The sequence below is a fragment of the Pipistrellus kuhlii genome, unplaced genomic scaffold (assembly GCF_014108245.1).
Source record: "Pipistrellus kuhlii isolate mPipKuh1 unplaced genomic scaffold, mPipKuh1.p scaffold_m20_p_97, whole genome shotgun sequence".
NCBI lineage: Eukaryota > Metazoa > Chordata > Mammalia > Chiroptera > Vespertilionidae > Pipistrellus > Pipistrellus kuhlii.
In genome coordinates, this window is record NW_023425603.1 from 115,012 (window position 1) to 128,040 (window position 13,029).

General features: G+C 40.7%; 1 protein-coding gene across 5 annotated transcripts in view; it reads left to right on the plus strand.

Moving 5' to 3' along the window:
- The window catches only part of ATG2B (autophagy related 2B), a 69,237-nt gene that overhangs the window by 34,891 nt on the left and 21,317 nt on the right, over window positions 1-13,029 (plus strand). For all 5 annotated transcript variants that reach the window (XR_004986485.2, XM_045578358.1, XM_036428998.2 and 2 more), the window contains 11 exons: window positions 3,240-3,397; window positions 4,021-4,193; window positions 4,628-4,778; window positions 6,080-6,279; window positions 6,438-6,518; window positions 8,706-8,812; window positions 8,971-9,063; window positions 9,904-9,974; window positions 10,347-10,423; window positions 10,679-10,849; window positions 12,785-12,926. Coding sequence is in view for 4 of the 5 variants with exons in the window: in XM_045578358.1 (XP_045434314.1) it covers window positions 3,240-3,397; window positions 4,021-4,193; window positions 4,628-4,778; window positions 6,080-6,279; window positions 6,438-6,518; window positions 8,706-8,812; window positions 8,971-9,063; window positions 9,904-9,974; window positions 10,347-10,423; window positions 10,679-10,849; window positions 12,785-12,926 (1,424 nt within the window). In the remaining variant the exon portion in view is untranslated. The remainder of the gene's footprint in view (window positions 1-3,239; window positions 3,398-4,020; window positions 4,194-4,627; window positions 4,779-6,079; window positions 6,280-6,437; window positions 6,519-8,705; window positions 8,813-8,970; window positions 9,064-9,903; window positions 9,975-10,346; window positions 10,424-10,678; window positions 10,850-12,784; window positions 12,927-13,029) is intronic.

Sequence of the window (13,029 nt, forward strand, 5' to 3'; positions counted from 1 at the left end):
ACTATACTTACAATAGTAAATACAGCTGGGATGAGCACACTTGAGGCCAAACACCACTGACCTGTGGCGAAGAGACAAAACATAGGGCTCAACTGGTGGAGAAGCTCTCAGCTGCGCTATGAGTGGTCTGTCCCAGCAGCCAGCAGTCAGCATGTGGGACATCCACCATAAGAGTGTCAGAGGACTTGCTTAAACCAGGGAACTCGAGAGGGCCTGTCCATCTGGGAGAGGGCTAAATGAGGGTTACTTAAGAGAGTCCTGTCCTGTTTTACTCTGCCCACTTGGCCTCTCAGGCCCTAGGATTAGGTAAACACCAAGTGCCCCTCCCCACTGTGGATCACGTAAGTCACACATGGAAGTTCCTTGGGTGTGAATTCTTTGCCCCTTACTTGGCTTTGCATATATTTATACATTTAAAATTAATATTATTTAAAAAAAATTTTAAACATTCTTTTTTTTTATTTTTTAAAATATATTTTATTGATTTTTTACAGAGAGGAAGAGAGAGGGATAGAGAGTTAGAAACATCGATGAGAGAGAACCATCAACCAGCTGCCTCTTACACACCCCCTACTGGGGATGTGCCTGCAACCAAGGTACATGCCCTTGACCGGAATTGAACCTGGGACCTTTCAGTCTGCAGGCTGACCCTCTATCCACCGAGCCAAACCGGTTTTGGCTAAAATTTTAAACATTCTTAAACTTGCAGAAAAGTTGCAAGTACAGGAAAACGCTTTTCCCTGAACCATTTGAGAGTAAGTTGCTGCCCTAATGTCCCTTCAGCTTTGAGCACTTGAGTATATATTTTCACATACAAGGATATCTTCATAACCACTGTTCACCAACCAAAAAGAGGGCATATATAGTATATATTACTACCATCTAGTCCTCAGATCCCATTCAAGGCTTGCCAGTGTCTCCATAATGTACACATACGTGTATATATGTCTATGTGTATAACATTTAAAAACATTTCTCTGAATTGAAGTTATAAACAGCTGTATTTTTACTTCATACATTTAAAATACTGGTTTATTCATTTAATGCCTTGGTCAGCTAGTTCTTTTTAAAAAAGATGTCAGTCTGAAATACGTGAGAATTTTTTCTGTGCTAATAGTCCTTTAGAATCCTAGCTAATAAAGACAGAATATGCAAATTGACCGTGACAAATATGCAAACTTTGTGACAAAAGATGGTGGCGCCCACAGCCAATAAGGAGGGAATATACAAATTGAAGGACAAGGTGAGAAGTAGAAGGCGGCACCAGAGTGAAGGTGGAAAGGCAGTTCTGGGCTGGAGCGAAGCTGGTGCTGGCAGCCAGGGGAAGGAAGGCCTATTCTTGCACAAATCTTTGTGCATCAGGCCTCTAGTAGAATAAAAAATAAAAAAAATTCCAGCTGGTTTTAATAAGTATTTATTGAGCTTCTATTATCTCTCAGGCTCATAGCCATAGAATCATGGTGAAGTATCCTTAAATATCTTGTGTTTTCTTCATTGTTATTAAAAACACCACCAAAATATAAATAAGAAAAACAGTAAAATCTTATGAAGTTTTATTTATATACTGTGAACTCCAGGTTTTATTTTAAGTAATAGTTCCTCTTAAATCTATAAAGGTAAGAGAATAGTTGTTGAGAATAAGGAATGGAAGACCATTTCCTGAGAAAATTCACTTTATACTTTCATTATTTATACATATAGGAGTATAGATAAGGTCTAGATTTAAACTCTTTTGCCCAAGAAGCCGTTAGCCAGGTGGCCACCACATAGTTCTGTGGCACAGCGGTCAGTGTGTCTGAGACATCGTTCTGCCTGCTGTCCCCGGGGTCTTCCACCCAGAGATGCTCCAGAAAGGGTCCTTTTGGGCAGGGATTCCAGGCCCTGTGAACCACAGCACTCAGCTCTGGCTTATACTTTCTAGGGCTTCGGAAGCTTGGGGATTGGCCCAGGACATTCCTAGACAAGTGGCTTCTCACAGGAGGGGGCCCGGGCTACCTCATCGCTTGGCACCTTGCTTGGAATTCACACTAGGCTTTACGATGAGTCTGCCTCTGGCATCCTTCCCTGTGAGTCACGCACTGGTCCCTTCATCAGCACTGCCTGCTGTGAGGGCACTGTGCTGGGCACGTATGATGATGACCAAGACACAGGCCCTTCTCTCTGAGGGCCACGGCTAGGAAACAGGAAAGTACAGTAGCGTGTTGTAAGTGCTGCGTTTGAATCATGTGTGAAGGAGATGCCGCAGGTCCAAATCTTACTAAAGGGCTCTCAGAGGACACTGTGAAGTCTTTGTTTGCATGAAAGAGCATAGACATGGTGATGAGGGGAGGGTACGGGCAGAAGGACATCTGAATAGAACACATATTTCTTTAAAAAGCAGGATCTTGTAGTAGCCTAGCTTGGCATCGGTCACCCCATTAGTCACCAGTATTGACTTGGCTAGCCTGCTAGTTAGAAAGATTTCCTTCCTCTGTTCTCTATTCCTCTTGCATTCTTCATCTCACGCCATCTTCCCAGTGAGTCTGCTTTCTGGCAGGTCGCTTAGCCTTTCTGAGGCAGGTCTTCAGGTGCAGAGTGAGAGGAAGGAGCCCCCCTTGGCCGCCCACAGGATTGGTGGGAGGGTCAAGTGAGGCAAATGCATGACCTGTTAGAGTTCACAGAGTGCTCTCATGTGTGTGAACAGTCTTCTTTCTTTTCTCCTGTTTTTTCAAAAAATTTTAACTTCCTTCTTTAAAGTGCATTTAGATATATGTTATTTAATGCATGTAACACAGGTAAAAGTAGGCAGGCACCTAATTAGGTATCTAATTGCACAGACTCTTTTGTCAATGCCCTGCATTATAGCCATGTCTGTTATTATTTTTCCATTTTAGGAACATAATTGATATTTAAGTAAAAACTTTTGTAAGATCTAACTTCTATTTCAGCTGTTTGAAAATTTGTATTCATGCGACCTGTTAAGCACATGTGTCAAACACAAGGCCCACGGGCCAAATCTGTCCCGCCAGGCCTTGCAATGTGGCCCGCACCGTGCTGTCATCACTGCACTCCGCTGCGTTTCCATCACAATGACAGTTTATGACTGTTCAGTAAACCATTCGGCCCGCGATTTAGGCTGGATTTTAGATTTTGGCCCCTTCTCTGATTGAGTTCGACACCCCTATGTTAAAGGGATGTTTTTAGATTGCCTTCCGTTGAACTAGGAATTATGTACTTATTTTCCAGCTTTGTCTTTATAGGATCTTCAATGACTTGCTGCTGTGGGAACCAACAGCCCCTTCACCAGTGGAGACGTTTGAAAACATTTCATATGGAATTGGGCTGTCAGTAGCCAGTCAGCTGATCAATACCTTCAACAAGGATAGTTTCAGTCCATTCAAATCTACAGTTCACTATGGTAATATGTCTTAAGTTTTTTTTGTTTAAAAAAAAATATATATTTTATTGATTTTTTTTACAGAGAGGAACAGGGGGGAATAGAGAGTTAGAAACATCAATGAGAGAGAATCATCAATCAGCTGCCTCTTGCACACCCTCTACTGGGGATGTCCCCGGAACCAAGGTACATGCCCTTGACCAGAATCAAACCCGGGACCTTTCAGTCCGCAGGCCGACGCTCTATCCACTGAGCCAAACTGGTTTTGGCTTAAGTTTGTTTTGATGTCACTGTCTGGTTAGCAATAAAATAGTAACCTTTTCAGTTGATGGATTAAAAAAATCTTTCTTTGATGAAGTTTTTCATTTATATTTTTATAATATCTTTTAATAATTTATATTTCTCTACTTCTCTGTATATTGAGAATGTTGTTATTAATGATATTATCTTTATAGTGATAGTATATACATTGTCTGAAGTTCAGTGGTAAAATGAAAAAACAGCATGTACATTTTTATTGTCATACCAGATTCTGAGTAAAAAGGAACAGACTGTAAAATAAATATTCTTATGATAATGTTCAGGTTGCTGTTTTTTTAAAGAAGCTGTCAGAACCATGTAATTGTGACCTTTATTTCTCACAGATGAGGAGAGCGGATCAGAGGAGGAGACTTTGCAGTATTTTTCTACTCTCGATCCCAACTATCGTTCCCGTAGGAAAAAAAAACTTGACTCTCAGAATAAGAACTCGCAGAGTTTTCTCTCCGTCCTTCTGAGTATTAATCACGGATTAGTGGCAGTGTTTACAGACGTAAAGGTAAATATTTACAAATATCAAGTGTTCCTTCAAGTGCACCTTACTTAAATTTGCCACAGTGACACAGCCTGTAGTTGAGGGAGTTGGGAGTGGTTTCAGCCACTGAAGACGACCCGCCTTCTGAGGCAGGCATGATGACAGCGACTCTGAAAAGCTGCCATTCGTGCAGCTCAGAAGACAAACGTTACGTACACCTTCTTTTGGGAAGCATGCTTGTTCTGCTCCTGAGATGATAACTAGTAATCTGTCATTGTGACCGAGGATGGAGCACAGGGGGTCGTTTGACAGAAGAGGCCCCATTTAATTGTTCAGGTTTTCACGTCATCATGTCAGATGGCTTAAGAGTCAGATCACTTGGCTGCAACCTGAGAGATTCTGTCCCAGGGTTTCTGCATTTAAATAATGACATCTGTGTTTTCCCATCTTTTTGTTAGCAAGATAACGGAGATACTTTGGAAAACAAGCATGGTGAATTCTGGTTAGAGTTCAGTAGTGGCACGTTATTTTGTGTTACAAAATATGAAGGTTTTGAAGACAAGCACTACATCTGCCTTCATTCCAGCACCTTCAGTCTGTACCACAAAGGTAGGACAAATGTTAAGTATGTGTATGTTTCATTTCTGTTTAGACATGTTCAAATTTTGTTTAATGAAAGTCTATTGAGATCACAGCTCTGATATTAGAAATTATTTCTGTGGGGTGTTCTGATTCCACAGGCAAAGTAATACTGTGAATTAGCAGTTGATTGTTCTTTTTTGCAATCTTCCTATCTAATAAAAGGCTAATATGCAAATAGAATGACCTGTCGCTATGATGCCCACTGGCCACCAGGGGGCAGATGTTCAAAGCAGGAGCTGCCTCCTGATGGTCAGTGCGCTCCCACAGGGGGAGTGCCCCTCAGCCAGAAGCTGGGTATATGGCTGGTGAGCGCAGTGGTGGTGGCAGGAGCCTCTCCTGCCTCTGAGGCAGCGCTAAGGAGCAGCCAGCCCAGTGGTAAGGAGCAGTGAGCAGGTGGGTGGTAAGGAAAGAGGGGTTCTGGACTGCAAGAGGGCGCAAACTGGGCTGAGGGACCCCCCCCCCCAACTGCACAATTTTCATGCATCAGGCCTCTAGTATGATATAATTCACGTATCATATGCAATTCACCCATTTAAGGTATACATTTCCGTAGTGTTTAATATTTCACAGAGTTGTATAAACATAATCACAATAAACTTTAGAACATTTTCATTACCCCCAAAGGAAACTGTACCCTTTAGCTAGAACCCCAGAAGTTCCCATCTCCCCACCCTGAGCAACCACTACTCCACTTAGCCTGTATGGGTTTATTCCTGGTATATCCCTGATGTTAACTGTGAATCGAATCATACAATGTACTGTGATTGGTATGTTTTCAAGGTTTATCGAGGTGTACCAGTATTTCATTCATTTTATTGCCAAATGATACTTCATGTTGTGTATGTACCATATCTTATCTCTTTTTGATCAGTTAATGGGACTTTGCATTCTTTATTCTCAAGCAGTATTTCCTTTTGGTAACAGTCACAGAGTTTACCATTCTTTGAGCACATTTCCTGTGTTCCCTTGTAAATAGACAGGAGATGCTTGTACATTCTTAATGTTTACCAGACTTTTCCATTTAAATTGAATTATCCTAGCGTTTTAAATCCTAATTTTTTTTGAAGTTGGGTACTATCAGGCATAGGAACATTAGTAAGGGGCGATGGGTTATTAATGCCAAGTAGGTCCTTGCTCATTTTGCCTCAAGAGTCATGTTGTATTCAGTGGAAGCACATGGCTTTGTTTTCAGTTACAGAAGTCAGTGAGCTAATTTCATGTAATCATTTTCATTTTTATTTTTATGTTTTCACTTCCCTTGGATGTAGGTGTAGTGGATGGAGTGATTCTTCCTACAGAAGTGCGGCTGCCCAGTGCCACGCGCCCACACTGGTTGGAGCCCACTATTTATTGCTCTGAAGAAAATGGCCTCAGCAGAGCTTCTTCAGAGGGGGTTGGAGGAGACACGTTGAATATGCTCTCTGCTGCTGTTAAAATACTGTCTGATAAGTCAGAGTCCAGTACAAAGGTCTGTATTTTATACTTTTATACCGAGTACTTGCTGTTGGGTTGATTACTAGCTAAAATGATTTCATAAAAGGCAACACATGAATTTTGTTAGGAAGACTCTGGTTTTGAACCAGAGGTTGTGCAGTGGTGAGTGTAACTCTCTGTGCTGCTGTTTAGGAATTCCTCATCGCGGTGGGGCTGAAAGGAGCCACTCTCCAGCACAGAGTCCTCCCTTCCGGGCTGAGCTGGCATGAGCAGGTAAGAGGCAGGTGGGTGGTAAGGAAATGCAACAGAAATGTGTGTTGCAGCAGTCTTTTTTATTTTATGTTGGCATATGTGTACCGAAAATTTCACAGACTATAAGTGTTCAGCTCAGTGAATTATCACAAAGCGAGCACTCCTGCATAACCACCTTTAGGTTGGGAAATAGAACATTGTCAGCACTTCAGAATGTGATTGATCTTTTACTTCAAAGTTTGGTCCCTAAACATTGCAAACATAGAATTATCTCTTACGCCATTAAGGGAAGTGATCCTTCATCCCAGGGCCTGTAGAGTGCCCGGCACATCAGTACTAATAAAAGGGTAATATGTTAATCAGACTGGGGGACCTTTCAGACATTCTTCTGGACAGAGCTGTTGTGGCGGGGCTGAGGTAGAGGTGGTGAGGGGCCAAGTGGCGGGAGGGCAGTTGTGGGTGATCAGGCCACTGGGGGGCCGTTGGGGGTGATCAGGCTGGTGGGGGGGCCAGTTGGGAGCTAGCAGGCCATCAGTGGGAGTTAGTTGGAGGCGATCAGGCCAGCGGGGGGGTGGGTAGGGGAGGGGGGTTTTAGGGGTGAACAGGCCAGCACAGGAGGCAGCAGTTGGGGGCAAGCAGGCAGGCAGGCAGAGTGATTAGGGGCAGGCAGGCAGGTGAACAGTTAGGACCCAGCAGTCCTGGATTGCAAGATGGATGTCTGACTGCCGGTTTAGGCCTGATCCACAAGGGGTCCCAGATTGCAGAGGGTGAAGGCTGGGTTGAGGAACACCCCCCACCCCGTGCATGAATTTCATGCACCAGGCCACGAGTGGATCAATAAAGGATGTGTTGACTTGCATGTATTACCGTGTGTCCTTTAAGTGCCATAATTTCAGAATTATTCGGTAATTTCCAGTTTAATAATTGTATATGCTTAATGAAATATAGTTGATTATTTTTTCACAGGAAACTTTAGGTGAGAAGTTAACTATGTGAGAATAAAAAATAGTGTACTGATTCTTGTTCATTTTTCTTAGAAGGGGGAACTTTTTTGCATGCTGGGAAAATAAATTATTTTAAACTTGAATGTTTTTCGAAGGCTTTTTTAATAAAAGCATATGGGAAATGAGATAGTCTACCTACCTATCTATGTATAGAAACATGAGGAGATATTCTTTAGACTATCTATATCTGTTTATCCACATCTGTAAAGTGAAGGTAGAGAAATGGTTAGTATGAACACTGAACTAGCTGTAAGGGAGAGATTTAGCTTAATCTCCTGTTTTCTTAGATTAGAAGTCTGTGAGAAAAGATGTTAGTGAAAGGACTGGTTTTCAGATTTGGCTAGGTATAAATTAAGGATAAAAAACTTCTCCTAGCAGTGGATTATTTAGAAAACCAGATGGAACAGTTTTAAGCAGTCTTTAGAAAAAAAATTTTTTTTCAATACTTGTTCCAAACAAAATAATGTGAAAGCAATTTATACATACTTTGTTAGTTTCTTTTTTAATTTCTTTATTTATTAAGGTATCACATATTTGTTCTCATCCCCCCATTCCAATCCCCCACCCCAACCCAGTCATGCCCACACCCCTCCTATTTTCTTTGACCACTGGTTAGGCTCATGTGTGTGCACACAAGTCCTTCGGTTGATCTCTCCCTTTTATCCCCAACCCCCCTCTGAGGTCCAACAGTCTGACCCATGGCTCCTTGTCTCTGGGTCTGTTCTTGTTCATCAGTCTATGTTGTTCACCATTTCCCCTAGATGAGTGAGATCATGTTCTACTGGAAATACACTTACAAGAACCAAAAATGAGACAAGCAGTAATGGTTATGCTGAAAGGCATATGAATCAGTCTGTAGTGAGTTTCTTTCTGGGCCACCAGTTCTTTTGAGATCCAATTTCAATGTCAAACAGTTCCTTATGTGTATATGTCAGCAATGTTAGTTTCATAAGATATGATTTTCCTAAGATTTCTGTAGCATTGCTGTTGTTGGATGGGCCTATTTACTTCAAATTCTAGTTTTGTAAATAATTTTTAAATGAAATTCTTCAAAATGATCATTTTTTTTCCTTTTAGAATTATGATTTTCCAATATATGGTTGCTTTCTGTGTGAGATATTTTGTATTACATTGATATTAATGATACCATATCAACACTTTTTTTTCTTCTAAAGCAGGGAATTTTATATTTTTGTGATTATAGATTTTATACTTCCTAAACATTGCTGACGAACCTGTTCTGGGATATAATCCTCCAACTTCGCTTACTACTTTTCATGTTCATCTCTGGAGCTGTGCACTTGATTATAGGTTAGTTTATAAATGGGGCAAAGTAAAATTTTATTTCCAATATATACTAAGTTTTGGGGGAAATGCGTAATTCAGTAGAATTAAGGTTTAAAATACTCTTTACGGGGAGTTTCTGTTGTGGCAGCAGACTGATGCTCTGATGTTCCTTTTGGTGGTAGGCCTCTTTACTTGCCAATCCGCTCTCTTCTTACTGTTGAAACATTCAGCGTTTCCAGTAGTGTTGCCTTGGATAAATCGTCTTCCACACTCAGGTACCTTGTGAACTTCTCTGTACACTCACTGCAGCTGTTCAAAACATACTGACTGTGTTATCTAAACCCTCTGACTAGATCCTCAATTTTTTGTTAAAATCAGCATTCTTTTACTAATAGTCATGTCCCTTTCCCCCATTTTCAGTTTTTTCTCAAATGATTCATCCTACCTTTTCTTTCTTTCTTTTTCTTTTTCTTTTTTTTTTTTTTTTTGTTAATCCAAGGATATTTTTCCCACTGATTTTTAGAGAGAGTGGGAGAGAAGGAAAGAGAGAATTATTGATGTGAGAGAAACACATTGATGGATTGCCTCCTGCATAAGCCCTGACTAGGGCCCATGCCAGGGAGGAACCTGCAGCCAGGGTGCATGCCCTTGACCAGAATTGATCCTGGGATCGTTTGGTCCAAAGTCCGATGCTCTATCCACTGAGCCAAACTAGCTGGGGCTCATCCCACCTTTTCTGTTCACTACTCTATTTTTAGGGAGGAAATAATTCTTGAGATTGTTAGTAGTTTAATTTTTAAAGTAGGTATATAAATTTCCCATGATACCTGGTACACTTCATTTTTATATTTTGAAACTTGTGCATTTAGACATCTATTTTAAAAAATTCAGAATTAATTTGAGCAGATGGTTTAATCTAATTTTTTTACACCATTTAAATATTTCTGGCACTGAGTTTTAAAAAGACATGATATGACATTTATAAGTTAGAAGTTGCATGTGACTTTGATGATATTTATGTCAGAAAGATTGATACAACTAACATATATAGTGATCAAGAGCATATATTTGAGGTTTGTGTTTTAGATATTGAGTTTATCTTTTTTTCCCCTCAGAATAATCTTGGATGAAGCTGCTTTACATCTGTCTGACAAGTGTAACACTGTCACTGTAAATCTGAATAGAGGTAACAGTGAAAAAGCAAAATCTGGAATAGAGGAATGTTGTTGTTTTTTAATTTTTTGTGTGTGACTATTTTAAAGCATTTAACTTTGGAAAAATGCCAGGGAACTAAGGATTTTATTAAATATCAGTTTGAAGTTGTAATGTCCTTAAGTGCATCAAATTATATATTCTCTACTTAATATAAGACAAATTTCGTTTTTAACTAAAATAAGTTACAGGATTTTTGTAGAGTGAACTATATTTCTGTTGCATTATAAATATTTGTAGCATTGCCTGCCATGAATTGTAGAGATGCTAGTTTTATTAGGTGTTGGGTCAGCATTTTTAAAAAGCTATACTCAAACATTTTGTTAATTCTTTTTTAAAACTTTAGATTATGTTCGTGTGATGGATATGGGGCTTTTAGAATTAACCATAACTGCAGTGAAGTCTGATTCTGATGGAGAGAAAGTAAGTTATTGAAATAATTGTAAGTTTTAGTTATCTTGTCTTTTATAGGAGGGACTGAAAGAGCATTGACTTTGCTGTAGAATTATTTTTTCACGTACCCTAATTTTGGTCAAAAGTAGATAAAATATTTTAAAATAAAGACTGAGTTACTACAAATACACATTTCCTTTGATAAGACAAATCGTTATATTTTATTTAATGTAAAACTATACCAAAAAGGAAACATTTCATCCTTTTTTCCTGTGCCGTGTCCAGACTGACTCGCGCTTTGAGTTACACTGTTCCAGCGACGTTGTCCACATCAGAACCTGCTCAGACTCCTGTGCTGCTTTAATGAACCTCATTCAGTACATCGCAAGCTATGGCGACTTACACGCAGCCAACAAGGCGGAGGTGAAGCCGGGAGCCCCGCAGAGAAAGACCACGGTACAGTTGGCCACGCCATTTGTCAGAACGAACTCCCTCTGCCCCATGCCAGCCGCACAAGGGACATGCTTACATCAGCAAGGCCTTCACGGCAGGTGTAAGGCAGAAAAGAAACAGGATAGGGTCTAGAAAGGAGCTTCCATGGACTTTTTTTTTAAATCTATTCTACTGCTTGATATTGTTTGTTTCAGAACATTATTCATCTTCTCAACCAACGTAACACTTAAAAAAAAAAAAAAAAAAAAAAAAATATATATATATATATATATATATATTTTATTGATTTTTTACAGAGAGGAAGGGAGAGGGATAGAGAGCTAGAAACATCGATGAGAGAGAAACATCAATCAGCTGCCTCGTGCACACCCCCTACTGGGTATGTGCCCGCAACCAAGGTATATGCCCTTGACCGGAATCGAACCCAGGATCCTTGAGTCCGCAGGCCAACGCTTTATCCACTGAGCCAAACCGGTTTCGGCTACATAACACTTTTTTAACTTTTTATTTTCACCTGTCCTGGGGAGAGAAATAAAACATTTGTCATGTAAGAGCTTATTATATGCAAGTATGTAAAAAGTGGTATGAGAAAAACAGATTATTACCAGGAGACTTACAGCACTCACATAATATTATCTCCTGTGTTGGTTCTATTGAAAATGGGGTGTTATTGTAGATACTTGCTCAGGTGATTTCATTAACCCAGTGCAACACAGAGGTTAGAGATTATTGTCTATGTTACAGGTGAGTAAATAAGACCCAGAGAATTGAGGTAATTTGCCATAATTAGTAGCAGAAATGACCACAAAACTTAGATATTTTGGTTCAATGGGCCACCTCTTTGTCCTCTTTTATGTCCAGAATGACCAGTGATCCACTTTGTCTAGCTTTTATTTTTCACTGTTTGCACACCTCTTCTGTGAACAGAGTTCTCAGCGCCCTTAGGTGAGGAGCCTCTAGAAGGGCGGGCTGGCTGGCATTCCTTCATTCAAGATCATCTCACACTCATTCGTGTTACACTGCTGCTTTTATTTCTTCTTGCTGCGCTGTTCTTACTGCTCATAAGTGACTTTCCACTCCCTTTCTACTGTTGACTCTTCATGGAAACATTCTCCAGCTCATGAAAAGTTATTTTAAATTGTCCTTTTCAAATTGGGTCTTTTCATTTTATTTTTATCTTTTACTTTTTTATTGAATTTATTGGGGTGACATTGGTTAATAACATTACATAGGTTTCCGGTGTGCCATTCTATAATACATCATCTGTATATTGTATTGTGTTCACCACCCCAAGTCAGATCTCCTTCATCACCATTTATCTTTCCTTAACCCTCTTCTCCCCATCCCATGCCCCTTCCCTCTGATTACTGCCGTAGGATCTTTCCATTTTAGAGTCTCGCTCACATTTAAAAGCATGGTGTGGATTTAATGAATCCGCAGCTCACAGACTGAAATGTTTCAGTATCAGAGCTGGAATTGAACTATGAAGCACCATTTGGGAGATTCCCTCTTGTGTGTGTCCCCACTGCCCTGATGTACCTCACTTCATTCTAAGAAGTGAGCTGCGAGCCCCAACAACTGTCTTGAAGGCGTGGAAGCCCTGGCAGCCAGCAGGTTTGCCCAGATCAGACTCTGCAGAGCGAGATCCCTCCACCCCCCGCTTTATGGCACGTTCCCACCTTCTCTCTCCTCCCGTGTTGCCTCTTCACGATCCCAGTTCCCTGGGCTGGTTTTGAGGTGGTGCCAGCAGTTGTTGGGGTGATGATGACACTAAAAACTTAAACTGGAGCCGCTGCTGGGCAGAATATTGAAAAGTATTAACCCATTACTGCTGTTTTTGTAAAATGTAGTGTATTTCTGGGGCAAAAGAATGTTAAATAGTTTGCTTTGTAGAGCGATTTCAGTTCTTTTTATAATAATTAGCTCCTTTGACTGTAGGTAGATTTCGGTGGTCAGTCGTCCTCACGAGGCCCGGTACTTCCTGAAGCAGACCAGCAGATCTTACGAGATTTGATGAGCGATGCTATGGAGGAGATTGAAGTGCACCAGGCCAGTTCCTCCGTGAAACCACAGCCTAACGGTAAGGCAGACGGGGCTTTCCTCTGGAAGCTCTGTGTTGTCCCCGAGGCTGGCATTGTTTGTGTTCCTAGAAGTTTTTCAATAAGGAACTCCTTAAAGAGAAA